The sequence below is a fragment of the Notolabrus celidotus genome, chromosome 4, assembly GCF_009762535.1.
Source record: "Notolabrus celidotus isolate fNotCel1 chromosome 4, fNotCel1.pri, whole genome shotgun sequence".
Classification (NCBI taxonomy): domain Eukaryota; kingdom Metazoa; phylum Chordata; class Actinopteri; order Labriformes; family Labridae; genus Notolabrus; species Notolabrus celidotus.
Window position 1 is genome coordinate 37,856,298 of NC_048275.1, and position 20,477 is coordinate 37,876,774.

The 20,477-nt window shown below is 43.6% G+C and overlaps 1 protein-coding gene across 1 annotated transcript in view; it reads left to right on the forward strand.

The window, feature by feature from the left end:
• gbf1 (golgi brefeldin A resistant guanine nucleotide exchange factor 1) overlaps positions 1 to 20,037 on the forward strand; it is a 130,193-nt gene extending 110,156 nt beyond the window's left edge. The window contains 14 exon segments of the mRNA XM_034681656.1: positions 966 to 1,037; positions 1,216 to 1,310; positions 1,413 to 1,566; positions 2,586 to 2,811; positions 3,480 to 3,637; positions 4,030 to 4,279; positions 7,809 to 8,014; positions 10,344 to 10,494; positions 12,553 to 12,683; positions 12,889 to 12,990; positions 13,284 to 13,397; positions 16,939 to 17,116; positions 17,197 to 17,367; positions 19,271 to 20,037. Coding sequence (XP_034537547.1) covers positions 966 to 1,037; positions 1,216 to 1,310; positions 1,413 to 1,566; positions 2,586 to 2,811; positions 3,480 to 3,637; positions 4,030 to 4,279; positions 7,809 to 8,014; positions 10,344 to 10,494; positions 12,553 to 12,683; positions 12,889 to 12,990; positions 13,284 to 13,397; positions 16,939 to 17,116; positions 17,197 to 17,367; positions 19,271 to 19,518 — 2,256 coding nt within the window. The 3' untranslated portion in view covers positions 19,519 to 20,037.
• Positions 20,038 to 20,477: the final 440 nt, after the last annotated feature.

Sequence of the window (20,477 nt, forward strand, 5' to 3'; positions counted from 1 at the left end):
AAGTAAAAGCTGCTGCTTGGTAATGACGATGTATACGTGTTGAAATGAGATGTTCTTCATTGGTGACTCAAAAAGGTGTGTGTTATTAAAAACTCTGCAGTCTCTCTTTGTAAGAACATGATGAGCCGTGGAGAGTGTCAGAGGAGTGAAACCAGCAGGAACACAGCCTCTGCTCTTTACAACAAGTTACACTTATTGACTGCAGTGCTTTCTAAAACGTCACATTTTGAACTTCATTGAATTCAACAACAGCAGCTTTATCGTTGAACACCAGCAGACTCTGACATGCTGGCTTCAGCTTCTGTTTCGGAGGCTCTGCTGTTTGACACTGAGTGAGGGCTCCAAGGCTTCACACACTCACACACACGCAGACACACAGCTCTACGTGTGTGAACGTGTGTCAACCATCGCAGAACTTACCTACAGCTTATGGCAGGCGTATGCCGGACGTATGATCCATATGCTGCATATGAAGTATACCAGTGTGCTTCAGCGTGCTCTTAACTTATTCAAAACTTACCCATAACTGATGCGACGTACACCATGGTACTCCCCAATTTTTGTATACGCCAGCATACGCTGGCTAAATCGTCAAGGAGTGACAGGGCCATAAGAATCTGTTTTATTTGATGCACATAAATACCTTTTCCACAAGACTACAACTTGACAAATTTGCTCTGAAGGCTTTAAATGAAAAGTCATCTTCAGTGTTTCTGCTCTCCTCTTCTTTATTGCACATTAAACAAACATACTGAAGTTCTTTAAACATGTCTTTCCTAAAACTATAAAAGGATTCAAATAAACATTAAAGTCATAAAAGGGAGTTTCTAAAGCTCTTTGAATACTAACATTCTTAAATAAGGGCACACACTTTGTCTTGTGGTTTGTATCTCACATTCAGACAGTTTTCACTCTGATAAATGTGTCATCTTTTTATTGTTTCTTTCTCTTTTTACTCTTTCTAGCAATGCGACCCAGAAAAGCTGATCACAGAGAGTAAATTCTTACAGCTGGAGTCTCTCCAGGAGCTCATGAAGGTTATTTTATATCTTCATTTACACACAAAAGATCATGATGTGCTCATCCTGTACTGGTTTCCCTGCCTGAATAGAAGTGTTTGTTGAAAGTGCTTTGGATAATGGTGTTTAACTTATAACTTGGTTCAGTCATTGACTTAACAAAACAAACATAAACATAAAAGCTTCTCCTCTCCAGGCTCTGATATCAGTCACCCCAGATGAAGAGACGTATGATGAAGAGGATGCTGCCTTCTGTTTGGAGATGTTGCTGCGAATTGTTCTGGAGAACCGGTTAGTTGGAAAATGTGTCAGCTATGTCTCCCAGCACTGATTGTTTTTGTCGTAGTCATTTTTCACCCAAGCATGTCCTTCTTCATGTGTGTGTGTGTGTAGAGACCGTGTGTCCTGCGTGTGGCAGACAGTACGAGACCGTCTCTGCCACCTCTGCGTTCACGCCACAGAGAGCTGCTTCCTGGTGGAGAGGGCCGTGGTGGGACTCCTCCGACTCGCAATCCGTCTGCTGAGACGAGAAGACATAAGCTCTCAGGTACACAACACACACACACACACACACACACACACATAGAGGCTGAGAAGATGACCTCAGGTCAGTAGACTGTAACATCGCTTACACACAAACAGCCATCAATCAATCAATCAATCTTTATTTATAAAGCGCCAAATCACAACAAATGTTCTCCTCAGACTCTTTCCAAACACATCAGGTCTAGACCGTATTCTATGTTCTTTTATTAACAAAGACCCAACATCAAGACAGGATCAGATCCAGTCCCATCTTACAGACAGGACTCAGTCTGATCTCATCTTAATCCACCATGAGCAGAGCACTTTGCAGCATTTAGCAAGTTACAGTGGCAAGGACAAACTTCCTTTAACAGGCAGAAACCTCCAGCAGGACCAGACTCATGTTAGACACACATCTGCTGAGACCGTGTTGGAGAGAGGGATAGAGGGAGATGAAGAGAGAGAGAGATGATAGTGGTGAGACGGATAGTAGTAGTTGTAGCAGCTGGAGTCTGGCACGTCTACAGCAACCTACGAGACAAGGGAGCTCAGGGACTCCAGAAAGGTCTATGGTTAGTAACTTTAATGGGACAGGGAGAGTTAAAGTAAGAGTCAGAGGAGAGAGAGGGAAAGACAGAATCCCAGTGTGTCAGTCTAAGCTTATAGCTGCATAGCCAAGAGCTGGTCTAACCCTGATCCAGCTCTAACCATAAGCTTTATCAAAAAGGAAAGTTTGAAGCCTACTCTTAAAAGTAGAGAGGGTGTCTGCCTCCTGGACCCTGACTGGTAGATGATTCCAAAGGAGAGGGGCCTGATAACTGAAGGCTCTACCTCCCATACTAATTTTAGAGACTTTAAGTACGACCAGCAGGCCTGCATGTTGGGAGCGTAGTGTTCTGGAGGGGTAACAAGGCACTATGAGCTCTTTAAGATACGAAGGTGTCTGAAGTTAATTGAAAACAATAACACTGATTAATTAAGTGAAGTTAGACTGAATGAATGTAGATGAAGTAACAGTAGGCTCTGTGACTCCTCCCACAGGTTCTCCTCTCTCTGCGTCACCTGCTGATGATGAAACCTCACGTCTTGTCGCGGGTCAGCAGGGAGGTGGCCTTCGGTCTCCACGAGCTGCTGAAGACTAATGCAGCCAACATCCACTGCACAGACGACTGGTACACACTCTTCTCCCTGCTGGAGTGCATCGGAGCCGGAGTGAAACCTCACGCCTCCTTTCAGCTCTCCTCTTCATCGACTGACAACGACACAGGTTCAGAGTTTTTATGACAACATGATCAATCCAACCTCCAATACACACAGTTCCACACCATGGGGTTAATACACTTATCCTTGCATTGCAGGGAAGATAATACAATCTGACATAATACAAGTGGACTCAGGCAAACAGTTGTTAATATTTATTAGCCCTAAGGCGTTTTTTGACCGCAGGGACTTTACCCCTGAACTACGTGCGTTTCAACTGGAGGACCCAGGGTCTAAATTTAGTTCCTGGGTAGTTAATCTCCCTCCTGAAAAGCCCCTGCTTGGGGGGGGGGGTAGTACTTTTCAAAGGTCCCCAGGACTTTCGGGGGGCAGGTTGTTGCTCATAATGACACCTGCCTGTCCGTCTGCTTCTATGGTGTCATCTGTGATGAATGGCATTCCTCTTTGTTGTACTGCCCTCTACTGGTCTGGTGGTGTAGTGCATTTACTTTTTTTTTCTCCATACTTCACTGGCCTGATTTGCACAATCTACCCGGGACTTCAGCCCGCGGTCGAAACGCAGACAACAATGGGGGCACAGCATCCTTTTAGACCCTGTGTTCCTGTGTCTAGCTAAAAGACCCTGGAACTCTTGGTTGAAATGCACCTCTAGTTTTGTCCAGCATGTTAAAAAACATTCAGAAAACTGATGTTGTTTACTCTTCATCTCTCCAGGAGCTCAGTCGGACAGCGAGCTGCAGTCTCATCATCCTGGAGAGGCCAGCTTAGACCGTGGCTACACTTCTGACTCTGAGGTCTACACCGATCACAGCAAGACCAGGATCCCTCGCTCCACAACGGACGTGGATGTCGCCAGCAGTGGATGGCTCGTGGTCAGTAAACACACACACCCTCATCAGTGAGCCGAGCCGTGGGATAGACTGTACTTTGTGTTTAGTGTTTCGTATCAACTCATCTCTACTTACAGGTTCTCTGTGAAAATGTTGAATCTGTGCTTGGGGTCTGGGTTTTAGTTTAAGAAGTGCTCTGGTTTGGGATGGAGAGCAAAAACAGGAGGTCCGACATTGTTGTCTGACCTTAGCTGATGGGTTCAAAGGTTCAATGATGAGTGTCAATGTGGTGCATACAGAATAAATGTAAGTCTTCTAAAAGATGATCAGTCTGAGCAGGGATACTAATTCATTAATTGTTGAATAAATGAATAATAATGGGGGAACTTATTGAAATAAAATCTGTCTCTGTCACATTTCTCTGTTTTCTCTAGGTGGGTAAAGATGACCTGGAGACCAGTAAGATCCCAACATTGGGCTCTAAAGCTCAGCTGAACCACCCACTGGTGAACCAGTACAGTCTGACTCTGGGTCAGGACCTGGGCCAGCACGACACCAAGTCTCTCATCAAGTGCGTGGAAACGCTGTCGTTCATCGTCCGGGATGCTGCCCACGTCACACCTGATAACTTTGAGCTGTGTGTCAGAGCCATACGAGTGTTTGTGGAGGCCAGCCTGAACGGAGGTGAGACAAAGATGTGAATTTAGAATTTATGAGAGTCTTTAAGTCTAACTCTTCAGAAAGCCTTCTCCTGCCAGAGAAGATAAATAAACTGAGGGAAAACTCTGCCTTAATCGTTCAGAATGACTCAGATGTGAAGTCAAAATGATGCTTTAAAAAGATCTGAAAATGAGAGAATTTAAATTCTGAGAAAAGAGTTTCATCATCAAACTGACTCTCACATGATTTGAACTGTAACTCATAATCATGACTTGGTATAAAATCATTTCAATTTTAATCTCATATTTACCACTTTTTCAATCAATATCTTGACCTTATCTCATAGTTCATGACTTTTCACCTCCCATTTATGACTACTCATTTCATAATTCTGACTATCATTGAAGTTTGTGATTTATTTCTCCAAACTTTCTCATAGTGTTGACTGTTATAATTATTAAAGACCCTATACATAAGTAGAATATATAAATACATAACCTAATAGCCTTTAGTTATTTAATAAAAAAAAAACATGGTTGAAAACCAGAATGTTAAAAAGAAAAGTGCAGTTGTATGTTCATGCTGTGACAGATGATCATGATTATGAGGTTTTATCTCATAGTCATGATTTTAAATGAGCAGTGTTCATCTCTTTGTTATTGTAGTGGTGAAAATGTGCTCCCATAGAAGAGACGAAGAATAAGTGATGATATATAAATTACATATCTGAATATGAGTATTGAAACTTCAGTGTTCTGTTTGTTTTTTAGCTGCAAAAACACCTGACTACCTAAGTTTAGTTAACTATAGCACTTCTGTTTAAGCATATATTTCAACCTGCTCACACCCTGCCCTCGTGGTTATGATATCTCTGTTTATTCTATTCACCCACATATAAATAGTAATTATTTTTAGGATCATTTAACTGTAAAATCATGTACAATATCACTGTAATGTTTTCTTTGGTCAGATATTTATTGAGGAGTGACTTCTCAGAGAATAAGATGATTTTCCTGCTGTCTGTGGAAGCTTAAGATTTTAAACTCCAGGATTTGGTAAATTCCACAGTGACAGGTAAACTTAGGAGTTAGTTTCCCCATAGCTGCCTTTACTCTGCTGTTTTTATCCTTCATATTACCCCCCACAGTCTTCCCCCTCTTCCTCCACTTATCCTTCTTGTCATCCACCCCTCTCACCTCCTCCTCCCCTCCTCCATTCATCCCTCTGTATGGTGTTTGTGATCTACAGTAAGACAGGGATTAAGGTTGCAAATGGCAGTGGTGCACTGTGCTTTGGTATAGATGATGGCCCATTCATTTCCTCCCATCGCTTCAGGCCATTGGATACAATCTGTCAACAGAGCTTTACACTGACGGACAAAAGAGCGGGGTCGATCAAAGCTCCGGGCTGAGGATGGAGATCATGTGTATGAGACTCTGATGCTGAATGCAAAACCTTTTATTACTGTGTTAGTCCTCTGTGGTCCACTTCATATCTTTATGTCAAAGGTGTTTTCAGGACAAAGGAGAAGTCTTTTGCATGACACTGGCTCACAGCACGTAGCCTGGAGGCATGGGCAACGGCTGCATGATGGTAATATGAAGCATGTTAGATGGTCATCATTCGCTGTTACTGTGTCTTTTCAGTCTGATTTAAACTATTATATTTATTAAGTTTTAATAATTCCCCTGAGCGGGAAGAATGGGGAGGTGAGGATCAATCTGATTTCTGGACATCCTCGTTTAAAACATCTGGAAGTGTCTCTGTTAAACTGCAGTTTAGACTTACAAAGTTCATATTACATTTGCTCTTAACAAACACCAGAAGGCCTTTTCTTCTTGTTCCACATCACTGATTAAAGCTGGGGTTGTTAGTCAGATTTAGATACACTTTTTGTTATACTGGTTTAAAAAAAGATGCTGCTATCTACAGCCGGAGTAAACCTGGGAAAACACCAACCAGTCCCTGCCATCAGGAGCCAAATGATGAAACCAATCAGATCCCGTCCTGCCGTTCTGCCCGCCTCCTGCAAAGCGTACATTTCATGTTTGTTTGTGTTTTTAACTTTCACTATGAGAATGTTTTGGTGTTTTCTTACCGCTGAGTGAGACATGAGTTGACGTAGTGTAAAACACAAACAATGTGATGAGGACCGGTTTTAAATCAGTCACCATCATATGGTCGCCAATCAGCGGTGCTCATGCACATGAGCTGGGCCGTCGTTTTGGAGGAGCTCCAAGAGGTGGGGGGGAGGGGTTAGATGGAGTCCTGAGGAAATGCTACATTCAAATTCATGCTAGTTTTCCGTGACTACCAACCCTAGCTTTAATGCATTCATTTGAATTCAATCACAAGTATGTGGACTTCAGGACCCGAATACAAGATGATAACACTGTATAACACTAATCCCAACAAATGTTCTCCTCAGACTCTTTCCAAACAGAGCAGGTCTAGACCATACTCTAGGTTCTATTATTAACAAAGACCCAACATCAAGACAGGATAAGATCCAGTCCCATCTTACAGACAGGACTCAGTCTGATCTCATCTTAATCCACCATGAGCAGAGCACTTTGCAGCATTTAGCAAGTTACAGTGGCAAGGACAAACTTCCTTTAACAGGCAGAAACCTCCAGCAGGACCAGACTCATGTTAGACACACATCTGCTGAGACCGTGTTGGAGAGAGGGATAGAGGGAGATGAAGAGAGAGAGAGAGAGATGATAGTGGTGAGACGGATAGTAGTAGTTGTAGCAGCTGGAGTCTGGAACATCCACAGCAGCAGAGTTCCGGGGGAACCTACGAGACAAGGGAGCTCAGGGACTCCAGAAAGGTCTATGGTTAGTAACTTTAATGGGACAGGAAGAGTTAAAGTAAGGGATGAGGGGTGGATCCCAGCATGCCCCCGGCAGTCTAAGCCCGTAGCAGCATAACTAAGAGTAGTAAGTAGAGAGGGTGTCTCCCTCCCGGTCTCTGACTGGTACATGATTCCAAAGGAGAGGTGCCTGACAGGCTTAAAACAAGCATCATAACTCCACCTCAGTCCTTAGTTCACTTCTCCTTTTTTGTGCTACTTTACTTCGATCACCTGGTCTCCATCTTTTATCCCCATGACACTAAAGCTGTGACTTTTGGTCTCAGTAATGAGGGGTTGACTCTCCGTACAGATCTACAGGTGGTGCCATCCACTGTCTCAGCATTGAATCACTAAACCCTGAATAAAAGACGGTCCCACTTGTTGGTTGTGACTAAGTTTTCATGACACACACAGGTGGGTGCACATTAGCAGCCTGCAGGTGTTGCCGTCCTGTCTCCCAGTATACTGTGAAATAACAGTGATCGCCTCTTTCTTCTCTCTGCTCATCTATGACTGCTTCTTTGACGACCTGCGCCAGCTGTACGTCTGAAAACACTTCTCACATTTTAAAAAGTGTCACTGTTAGCTCTGAGAGGGAAGCTTGCACAGCAGAAGCAATCCCATCGAGTGGACGCTAAAGAAGCACAAAAGAACATTGTATGGGTTTGATTTCATTTGACTCCTCCTCTTTCTCAGGTTATCGCAACCACGACAAGAAGAAAAGCCACAAGTACGACTCCAAGTATCGGATGAGGAGGAAGGCCGGGGGCCGGGAGAAGGAGGGCGGAGGAGGGACGAGGCGAGGCAGCAGCCGAGTGTCCAGCCAGCGTCTGTCCCGCTCCCACAGTGACGATGAGGAGGACGAGGGCATCCCCGCCAGCTACCACACGGTGTCATTACAGGTTAGTCAGGATGTAAGTACAACAGCACTCTTTACCCTTCTCTCTTCTGTCGATTCGAGCACAGCCATCCCAAAGCATCTTGTTCCATCTAGTTCAGTCCATACGGCTCCAGAACTGATCCCTGAACGTCACGTAGTCCTGCAGAGAGATTTAAAGGGAGCTGATAGAGGCATCAAGGTGCTTTGGGGAAATATGGCTTTGGCTCTTAAACATTTAGGACGGGTGTAACTTTATATGAAGCTATGAAGACTGTAGTGGAGCAGGACGTTACACCCTTCCTGATTGTGAACCAATAACCCAGTGAGGTGTTGGCTGGGTGGGATGTGAAGTTAAAGAATCATACCAGAGTTTTTTTCATTTTACTGTGGTCATAATTATCAGCTAAGGGCTCCTACTAATTAAGAAAACTGTTTTGTGCTGTGCTATGCTAAGCCAGGCTAACCATGTCCGGACGGTAGGCTGAATATGAGAAGGAGGGATCGTATCTTTAGGGTTTTATCAATACCAATACCAGGGCTCTCAAGTCTCACGCATTGGGCGTGAGACACACATTTCAACCTGTTCACATGCTCACACGCCACACTTTGTATTTCTCATGCAGAGTAATTACTAGGACAACGACAACCAAGTTGCACCACTTTTCTTTAAATTGTGGACCAGGTATGAATCAAGTGGGTTTCCCGTATAGCTCAGAAGGAGCTTGCCACGCACCAGCTAATCAAAGGAAAGAAAGAAATAAAGCTACCCAACAGCCAATACAAAAATAGCATCATTGTATCCGGGTAAAACAACGCAACAACATTACGTTCCAAAGAAAAGGATGCACAATGAAGACTTACCGCAGACTACAAGACGCGGTCTGTCTGCCCCCCCACACACTCTGAACCGAGTTCAAGACTTGAGAGCCCTGCAATACTCTTATCAATACTCCTCTCCATTATTCAGTGTTAAAGAGTAACTCAACCCCACACCACTTTTTTAACTGTACACTTATTTATATGACTATTTAGTAGTGCTGTTAATCAATATGGGTCTTGATCCCAGTAGTTGGGTATAAAGTATTACAATTGCTCAGATTGTGTTAAAAATGTGCTTAGACACTGCCCTCTATAGGTCAAAACCAGCTACTGCAAGGTAGTTTATCTAAGGGCTGACCTGGTACACAATGATGTATTTGGTGCACGTGTTCGTCATCGGAGTCTATAAACCCATTTCACCCGGCTCAGTAAACTGGAGGGAGTGAAGTGGACCAGAAGAATCTCACAGCCTGATATTGACTGTGACTTTAGTACGTAGTACAGGTATTGTAAAAGGATAAATTAGGAACATTAAAATAATAAATGAAAACTTTTTTTTTAAACTATAAATAATAAAATCAAATCAAATTTAAAACAATTAATTATTTGAATAAAAATAAAAAAAATAATAATAGAATAGAAGTAAAAGTGATTTGAAGGATGAAGTCACATAAAAGTCTGTAAAAATGGGTTTTAAGAAGAGATTTAAAAGATGTCACTGACTCTGCGTGCCTTACCTCCTCAGGGAGGTCGTTCCAGAGTCGAGGGGCTCTGATGGAGAAAGCATGTATTGATTAAAAGCAGAGATGAGAGCTTCTAAAATGTACAGAGTAAAGAGAGTAGCAACTTGTGGACAAACTGATTTGACTAAAATCAATAATAGGAACATGTCTTTGACTGTTTGACAGCCGGCTCTGACATTACAGATGTCTGTCATCTCACCTCAGTCTCTGGGATGAAGCACAAGTTAATTTCCAAGAATGATAATAGTAACCTAAAGCAGCGTCTTTGTTACATTTTTGGAGGCTGAATCTCAATTTAGTAAAGAAACTACATCTCAAAGTAGAAGGAGGGCGACATGCTGGTGTTCAGCTTTCTTCAGAGGCCTCAGGAATGAAGAATGTAACTCTGGTGTGATTCTTTAATTTGTGCTTTGGATCCTTTGTTTTCCCACTTTACATATCACACACAGACAAAGCTTTACTCTCTGAGACGGTCTATCTGGTTGAGGGAAAATCTATGTATGCACTGAAAGCATTAAATGGACTGTGTCTGTTTAATATGAAAGTCATCCTTTCAGTTTTATCTTAAGTTTAAAATCCGTCTTATTGAAGCTTCTCTTTCATGACAGAATAAAAGTAACACATGATAGAGTGCTGCACATGACATCCTGTGACATCCTGTAGTTCATATCAAATATTAAAGATCACAGACTCATGAAGGATGTGAAGAAGTCTCCATGTCTGCTGTTAGAGGTTTATTATGTGTACCATGCATTATTAACACGTGTGTTGGTGTTTGTGGCCGTGCAGCTCTTAGACCTGATGCACACTCTGCACACTCGGGCTGCCAGCATCTACAGCTCCTGGGCAGAGGAGCAGCGCCATCTAGAGGCCGCAGGCAGGAAGATCGAGGCCGACTCTCAGACCCTGTGGACCAGCTGCTGGTGTCCACTGCTGCAAGGTAAACCCTTATCACAATACACAAGAACACAGAGATAAACAGCTGTGAGCCTGACGTGCTCTCACAGCTCGATGTGCTCAGTTTGGTTTAAGTCGGGGGCAGCTGAGTATCACATACAGTGACTGTCAGTAAAAACACAACAGAAGAAGAAGACTGAGCTGAGAAGTAAAGAACACAATGCAGAGAAACTCAACATGAATGAAATCATCAACCCGCCCTCTCTATAGCAGTGTCTCCTTTGTGTTCACACATGCAGCTCAGCAAGATAAGGCAGGATAAGTTCAGGGGTAGTTAATCTCTCCCCTAAAAAGCCCCTGCTGGGGGGTTAGTACTTTTCAAAGGTCCCAGGACTTTCGGGGGGGCAGGGCCTGCAATGCTGAACGTGTCTGCTTGGTAGATTAACCGCAGTGTTTTTATTCCTCCCTCCGTCCACAATAACATCACACACATCTGTGATTCACTTGATTTCTCTTTCTTTCATTAGTTTTATTTGTTCTATCTTTTTTGTATGTGTGTGTACTTTTCAAAAGAAGAAGCTGTGATTCTCTTGATTTAGCAGCTTGTAACAGTAGTCTTCTCTCAGCCCACCGTGAACGCGTCTCTCCCGGTGTTCCGGTTTTAAAAGTGACCCTGTAAACTGGAGACCTTCAGCTGAACGTGTCAGTGTTTGTGGAGTTTACACAGCTGTTGAAACACAGAGGGAGTTCCTGGGAATGCAAACTAGTTTAGTTTTTATTAAGATTTCAAAATATCCTCATCAGATATTTAATGATGGTCTGAAGACGTTTATGAGGGATGCATCCGGCTGAAAGTCTCCAGTTAACAGGGTCGCTGTTTAAACCAAAACACCGGTCGATCTCTGCCACGGCTTTTTGAGTTCAAAAGGATTTTAAAGCCGTGTTGAAACGTCTTTGCTACTCGTGCTTATCTCCTCTCACGTGTTGATTCAGTGAATCCATCTGTGATGAAATATAGCACCATCTAAAACAGACCAGCTGAGTCTCTTCATGCTAACAGGCTAACTGTTAGCTCATAATGATACCTGCCTGTCCGTCTGCTTCTATGGTGTCATCTGTGATGAATGGCATTCGTCTTTGTTTTACTGCCCTCTACTGGTCTGGTGGTGTAGTGTGTTTACTTTTTTTTTTCTCCATACGTCACTGGTCTGATTTGCACAATCTACCGTTTCTGTTCAGTTCTACTTCAGCCCGCTGTCGAAACGCAGAAAACAATGGGGGCACAGGAACCTTTTAGTTCCGGGTAAAGTAGTTCTAGGGGCTAAGAGACCCCAGAACTCTTGGTCGAAATGCACCTTTATAGGAGGGGGGATTTATAGGAGTGCAGAGCATGTGTGAAAGGAGCTTAAAAGAACTAAAATCCTCATTTCTAATATAATGTGTCTAAAATCATAGTCTATATAATAAAGTGACGTAGTCCTCGTGACATCACCAATCTGTTCCTGAAGTGCTGTTTTGAAGCCATACAGTGGGAGCCATATTGGAAATGCTGAGCTCAACCTAACTTCTGTCAAGCTAGTGTGAGGCAAAGAGGCTGGCCTTTAGCCTTTTCACTAACAGCTACAGTGTTCCTGCCTGTCAGTCAAGTCAGGCATGCCCTTATTTAGGCAAAACTCATAAGTTTAATATCTTCAAAAATAACGACTTATAAATAATTCACCCCATACTGTGTGTGCTGATAGAGAAATTATCTATTCAGACCTAAACTGTTTTTGAACCAGGCTGTTAACATGTTTATTTCTGCTGTAAAGATCGTCTTCTTTGAATAGGTGTGTATGTGGCTTCCTGTGTTTCTGCAGCCAGCCTCTAGTGGACGCTTGATGAACTGCAGTTTTTAACACTTCCTCATGGGCTTCATATCTAAGACCGGAGTTTGCCACTTGTTCAGAACATTTGAATGATTTAAACACTTATGATCTATGCCAAGATGAAATGTATGAGCCTTCTTTTTCACTCTACACTGACTGGAGTGAAGCTGAAGTGAATATCAGTGTGCTGACCTCCAGTCGCCTTCATGTCTTCATATCTTTTCCTGCTCCAGGAATCGCTTGGCTGTGCTGCGATGCTAGACGACAGGTTCGTATGCAGGCCCTCACCTACCTCCAGAGAGCGCTGCTGGTCCACGATTTGCAGACACTCGACGCAACTGAGTGGGAATCCTGCTTCAATAAGGTGAAAATAAGAGCTTGTTTTGTTCTGTCACAATCTCTTCATATATTACGCAGAGTAGGATTTATAACAAGCGATGAGGTTTAACATTTTAAACCAGGTTATTTTAAATTCCCTCTCATCTTTAATGTGCACAGTAACAGCTGCTTGTTTTAGAATACGTCAAGGATTTGAAGAGTGTGCTGATGAAGCGTGTGTGTGTTTGCAGGTGCTTTTCCCTCTGTTGACGAAGCTGCTGGACAACATCAGCCCGGCAGATGTGGGCGGCATGGAGGAGACCAGAATGAGAGCCTGCACCCTCCTGTCAAAGGTTTAGAGCTGCACACGACAACAACAGAAAGCGAATATGATGTTTGTGATAAAGTTTAGAGGAGAACTTTGATGTCTTTACGGAATCAGTAGTTTGAAAGTTCATCATAAAATCATGAAACTTGTACTTCTCTACCTCCCTTCCTCTCGTAGCTCAGTGCTGGATTGTTGTAAATATGAATGTCACATTCTGCTGAGGGTCTCTGTGAGCCGCTGAACCTCCAGACTCAGAGGTTATCTTCAGCTCGACTGACTGAGCTGTGACTGATGTGTGCTTGTCTGTCATTCTTCCAGGTCTTCCTCCAGCACCTCTCTCCTCTGCTGTCCCTGCCAACCTTCGCCGCCCTCTGGCTGACCATTCTGGATTTCATGGACAAGTACATGCACGCAGGATCCAGTGACTTACTGGTAAGGACTGTGATACAGACGATAACAGTAACACAATGTTGTAAGAATGATTTGATGAAAGTTACAACAGGTGAGGGGTCTGACTTTTGGAGCTAGTTCAAGTTTGATATTAGCACAGACCCAAATGTTGACAGATCTTCCATGTGGTGAGTAAATCCCAGAGGGCCACAAGGTAAATGTTTCTACCTGAATAGTCATGTTCCAGCTCCTCTTGGTAGGGCTGCAGCATCTCTCTCCGGCCCCTCTGCTGTCTGCATGTTGGAGCTTCACACGAATAATACACATGAATACGCATGGACACCAGCCATCATGCACCACTGTTCAGTATTCCACTCTACTCTGTAGCACCTGAGCGTCTGCTCAGGAGGTTGGAGTGGATTAAAACAGTTAAGCGTCCTGATAGTGTACAGAACTTTCAAACAAAGGTGTAACACAGGACTTCCACCAGATCTGTGTCCGGTCCGTCTCCGATCTGCTGCGTCCGGCTACGTGTTCTCTCGTTCCTCAACACCTACAGGTTGCGTTTACAGAACGCAGCACGGAGCAGGACCTCCGGACAGCTGGAGTCATGTGACCAAGGTTTTCCAGCAGTAATCACTGAATCAAGGATTCTCCTCCTCCTCCTCTCCTCATCCATGTTGTCTTTCTGGTCCTCTGAAAACCTCTGACCTGTTGACTCCAGGCCTGGCTCCGCTCATCATGACGGTTTGTTGTTGTAGTTAAGTGAAATACGATCTGGTGATAACACAGAGTGTTTTATACTGAAAATTAACCGGATGTTTTCATTTTGTTTTGGTGAAACCTGACTTCCTGTCCCGCTCCATCTGCTCTGTTGAGATTGATGCGTCGTGCTCCGGCATCCGGCAAAAATAGAAGTCTTGCGTATCTGATCCGGACTCAGACCTGCCGGATCAGAGAGAAGTGGATCCAGTGGAAGTTAAAACATTGACTAAAATAGAAACCTATCAGATCTGGTGCCGTGACGGGGTGCTGAGCGTGCTGGAGCTCCTCCTGAAAATCAGACGCTATGAAACGTCTGATCCGTCTTCTCTCATTGGTCTGTAGATCTTCCACACTGCTTCCTGCAGAGTGACTCGACTCACAGCAGGTTGGAGCTTCTCTGAGGAGCTTAGGAGAAGCTTCAACATCAAGTAATGTTTCACCAACATCACAGACGAGAGTCCAGACTGACCCTGTCTGATAAATAACTTGAGGTGTTGAGCGTGAATCAACGTCTTCACCTGTATGAAATGAATGTGTCAGTGATGAACCACTCATTGACGTCATCATGATCAAAATGTCCTCCTTTTGACTGATTTCTCTCAGCAGCTGCCGTCAACTGTACCTGAAATGTGCAGAAACAAACATGCATGAGCAACAAAAGAGCTCATTGATGGTTTAGGTCAGAGAGGTGGTCGCTCAGATTCTTTTGATCTGGCTGGAGAGTCAAAAGGTTTTTCTTTACTTTGTACCCTGAGCAGGATCACAGCTTCAGTCCCGATCGATCAGATTGATCTGAAAGGTAAAGTCCTGAATACATGTGACGTAGAAAAACTGTTTCAGTAAACGTGGTGGTTGCAGACGTTCTTCACAGACAGGCTCAGATCCTTCCATCTTCCATCGTGTTGTTATTTCAGATTATTGACTGCTTTAAGAAAAGAGAAAACCCTCAAACTTCTCTGTGTCCACTTTTGGTAAAGATACAGTCTTTAGTCTGTCAGACAAAGTGCTTCAGCTGGCAGCTGCAAAACAGTCTGAACAGCTGCAAAGTGATCCATCAGAGAGATTTACCCGATGAAAGTCCGTCCACTCAGAGCGGGCGTTTGTCACTGACAGGCTCAGGTTGTTGTTGAAGGTGTCTGACAGCATTAAAGAAGAATCCTACAGGAATAAACATTCGTTATACTTAAACCTTCAACATCTCAGACATCTCTCACTTTAAACCTGACTCCAGACAGTGGTTCACCTCAGACCGTGGAGGGTGCTGGTTGACTGTGTGAGATCTCTTAATATTTTCTGTTGTTTTGTTTTGTTGAATCCAAAATATCCATTTGAAAAGCCAGAAATCCTGAAACAACACGTCAGGCATTAGATCCAGGGAGCAGCAGAGCAGCGACTGCTGTGATCTGAAAGCGCAGATTCTAGTGTTGTAGGTGGAGGTACTCTGAGGCAATTCTTTTCTATAAAGCTGTCCGACACAGAGTCAGAGGACCACAGACACTCAGTGGACTGTGATTGGTTGATTTGCTCTCAGTGATCAAACTGCAGTCACCTGTACTTACACTACTGTGCAAATTAGAGCTTATATAACTGATAGTATTGTATATCTACGGATCATATTGAGGTGTTCAAAATGTTAAACACGTTGAATATCAACATGTGGAGCAGGCTCATAATCTTCCCGGACATACAGTCATAAAAGTGAAGGCTCAGACTTCAACAAGAGAACTGAACAGAAACATATTTCAGACTCAGTGTCCAGTTTTCTGTCTACTCGTTCTTATTGAGTAAAATAAGCATGTGAACGTGGTCGGGTGTCAGCTGGGAGCGCAACCGGGTCAGAATCAGTCCGGTGGTGGAGAAAAAAGCGCTCATGGAGACCTGTCACTCAGCCACAGCCCCCAGCTGAGCGTCTCCTCTGTGAGCAACACCTTCAGTCAGCTGATTCACATCCAAACATGCTTTAAACTCAAAACACCTCCCTGATAGCTGAACCAAATATGAGACCACATGATGTTTGTTCAACGTGAAATCTAACATGGTTAGATTTAAGTAGGAGAAAGAATCTGCTCTTGTTATTTCGGAGGAGGATTGGCTAAATATGTGTTCTGTGCAGTCCACCTCCACCAGCTCAGGTCTCTGGAGGGATTTCTGTTGGTGTAATGTAAAGAGATATTTTATAACCCCCAAAACAAAATGTATACAAACAGCTGAGGTTGGAAACGGTCTGTGTTGGAGGAAGTGTGGAGAACAGCTGGCAGACCATCTTCACATATTGTGGAATTGCCCAAAAATCAATTCGTATTTGGGGGGAGTAATTAAGGCATTACAAAACATTTTTGGAGCAGGGATTGACTGCTTAGTCTCAACAATGTATCTGGGTAACATTGCAGCACACCTCTCAGTTAAGGATAAATACTTGTTAAAGGTTTTATTAGCAGCTAGCAAAAAGACTGTGACACGAAAATGGTTGCAGCCCAATCCTCTCACTGAGTGGAGACTGAGTGGATAGACATTGTGTCTAATATCGAAAATATGGAGAGATTGATTTACTCACTAAACCTAAGAACAGATTTGCATTACTGGGAAAAATGGACTGTGTACATAGCATTGAAGGATTAATAAGCCTTTACTGCATGAACTGGACATGGATGTATGGATGGATGCAGCCATCTGAAGCAAACGACTGGATCAATCACATCAGAAGAACATCTCTCCAAAGTGACATTAAAGATCATGTGTTTCAGTACTTTGGGTCTGAGCCGGGCACAGACTGACCGTCCTCCCTCCTGTCCTACCTCCTCTGTGTTTTTATCTGCAGTTGGAGGCGATTCCAGAGTCTCTGAAGAACATGCTGCTGGTGATGGACACTGCAGGGATCTTCCACAGCGCTGACTCCAGGACCGGCTACTCAGACCTGTGGGAAATCACGTGGGAGCGGATCGTCTGCTTCCTGCCTCACCTGAGGGAGGAGCTCTTCAAACAGACCGTCATAACAGGTACACAGCAGACCGCTCTGACACCGTTCGATGCAGTGCCATGGAGATGTGCTATTTCTCATGTCCAATCTTGTTTTTAGATCCAGCACTTGAGTCTGTGCAGCCTGCATCCCCAGCAGGTCGGCCTGCATCTCCTCAGGTGTCACCACCACCTGCCAAGCCGCCCTCTCCAGTCCCAGTAGCTCCTGCAGAGACAAAGACCCACAGCAGGCCAGCTTCCCCACAGGAGCCCCAACCAGCCAGTGCCAACGGTAAGACCCTGACACAGTCTCAGACTCTCTGCAGTGACGGTCTGATGGTCCCGTCTCCCGTGTACAAACTTTGAGCCGAGTTCGGTGATGTTCCAGTTTGTTGTAGGATGATAAAACAGGAAATGATGAACACTGAGTCATCATGAAAACAATCAGTCCGGATTAATGCTGATATCTTGCTGCATAACCATAAACCCCTCCCTCAGTCCCAGCTTGAGGAAGATCTATAAACAAATATTGACAAACATTAGAGACAGAAACTTTCACACCAAACTACATAAACACAAATGTCTTCACACTCTGATCAGCAGAAACACGACATGACAGCAGCACACTGATCAATCATTCAAACATGCTCATAGACGAGGGTTGTGTTTACTGATCTCTGCCAGGATTTAATCTGTCTGTCTGGAGCAGCATTAATAGATCCACACACTCTGTTCAGACTGAATATGAACAACAACACTCAGTGTGAGAGCGTTCCTGCAGACTACAGAGTCAGTTCATCACAGATTAAGAGGAGTAAGGGATGATTCTGAATGTTGTGGTTTACATTTAGAACTTGAGTGTCTCCTTCAGACTTAGTGATGGTGAATTAATAATTAATAGAGGCACTGAACACAAATAAAAATAAATTCATGCAGTAATAGTAACAATAGATAATTAAAAAAATATATAAAAAAAGAATTAAAAAATATATATAAATACTACTTCTACTACTACTACTACTAATAATAACAAAAATCATCGCAAATAATAATAATAACAATAATAATAATAATAATAATAAGTATTATTATTATTAATATTATTATTATTATTAATATTATTACTTCTATCACATACAAATTGAATAAATACATACAAAATATAAAAAAACACATTAAAAAATAAAGACAAAAAATAAATAAATAATAATAACAAAAGGGAATATAGTACAGTGGGCAATTAAGAAATTGAGTAAATACAAATAAAGAGATATAATACTTCTAATTAGAATAATAATAATAGTAATCATTTTGTTATATATTTAATATAAAGAATTAAAAATACATATTTCCATACTTCCTCCCACCCAGTTTATCTCAAACTACGGTCCTATTTGCTACAATTAAACATACAAAGAGACACATGCCAACACACACACACACACACACACACACACACACACACACACACACACACACACACACACACACACACACACACACACACACACACACACACATGTACACGCACACACACACGCCAAAGCATACCAATCTGTTCCTGAGAGCTGTTTTGAAGCAAATCGATGGCGGCAGCCATATTGGTAATTCGGAACTCAACCAGGCAGAGTGTGAGGTAGTGTGAGCCTCCTAGCCAATAGCTATGTGTTCCCGACCGGGAGTCACGTCAGTCATGTCCTTATTTGGGCAAAACTTGTAATCTTAATATCTTCTGAACCGTCATGTTAGAAAAAATTCACCCCTCATACAGTGTGTGCCGAAATTAGCTACGTAGACCAAAGCCGTTTTTTGAAGCAGGCTGTAAACATGTTTATTAATGCTGTAAAGATCCTCTTTTTCCCATTCATGTCTATGTGGTTTCTGGTGTTTCTGCAGCCAGCCTCAAGAGGATTCTCAATGTACTGCACTTTATAACACTTCCACTTCATATTTTGAGACCGGAGGTTGCCGCTTGGCACACGCACACGCACACGCACACGCACACGCACACGCTCACGCTCACGCACACGCACACGCACACGCTCACGCACACGCACAGACGTCACACGAAGGGAACATAGCAACTTGTGTGAGGGTGTGGTTAAACCCTGGTTCTTGTGAAACCACACCCAGACCATGTATGCGGTCTTATGAACCCGCTATTTAAACTCTCTGTGTTGTTTTCTTTGTTTTAGGATCAGACCGAGCGTCCCCGCCTCCCCCCTCGGTCTCCCCCATCCCAGTGCCGTTAACAACATCCCCTCCCCAGGCTTCCTCATCCCTGAGCCAGTCCCCCCTCATCCTGCAGCCCCTCGCCTCTCCACTGCAGGTGGGAGTCCCACCCATGTCCCTGCCAATCATCCTGAACCCCGCCCTCATCGAGGCCACGTCACCCGTACCCCTGCTGACCAGACCTATGAGCCCATCTGACGAAGTCAAGTAAGAGAAGTAAACCTGAGCACCTCCACCGCTCTGTCATCTCTCCAGACCACCAACACCACCCCCCAACGACTGGACCCGACAGACTTTATCTCCAAGAGCCCCCTGTGAAGTAACGTAGGAGACGACTAAGACGAGACACCTCCGTAAAACCCCATTATATTAAAGGAAAATTACAACTGAACATCAGACGTGTACAGGTGTGAATCTGACCACCTGTCCAGACACTGAGGACAGACCGTGGAGGACGCAGGATACTAAACACTCATTTAACACTGAAGGTAAAAAAACAAACCAAATCAAGAACCGGCGCTGCCACAGAGGTTACGTCGCTCCAGTTTATGTTGAAAAGATGTTTTATGCAGCCGGTGAAGAGATTATGTTGTACATTTTACTTGCTTAGTCCCTTGTTTTTAAACCTAGTATATAATAAACATTTTAAACCAGTACAATAAACCAAATCAGATTCAGTAATTTAGTCTGCAAGACTTCAAATGATTAAACGTGTTCCTTTACTCTTTCATTACTGTCTTAAAATCTCATGAAGACCCCTGACTCAGTATAAACACGGGCCACATGCATCCACCTCCTCCTATCATACAAACGAGTCTGACAAAACGCTGCTCCAGCTAATGCTAACATGTTGTACTGGTGATGTAGTTATGAGCCAGGTGGAGCCAGTCCATCCAGCTGAACTGACGTCACGCCACTCCCGCTAATAGAAACACTCATTAGACTTACTGATAAAGTGTGGTCGCTCCCTCAGAGGGTCCAGTCCTCATGTGAGTCCAGTCCTCAGGTGGGTCCAGTCCACAGCGTCACAGATTCTTGTGTGGGTTTGAAGCAGACACTCACAGTTATGGTGCGTTCAATGACTCTTGTGTTAGTGTTTGTCACGTTTCCTCTCACAGTTCCTCCTCTACTCTGATAATCCAGTGCACTCAGCGCTGCAGGAGCCTCATT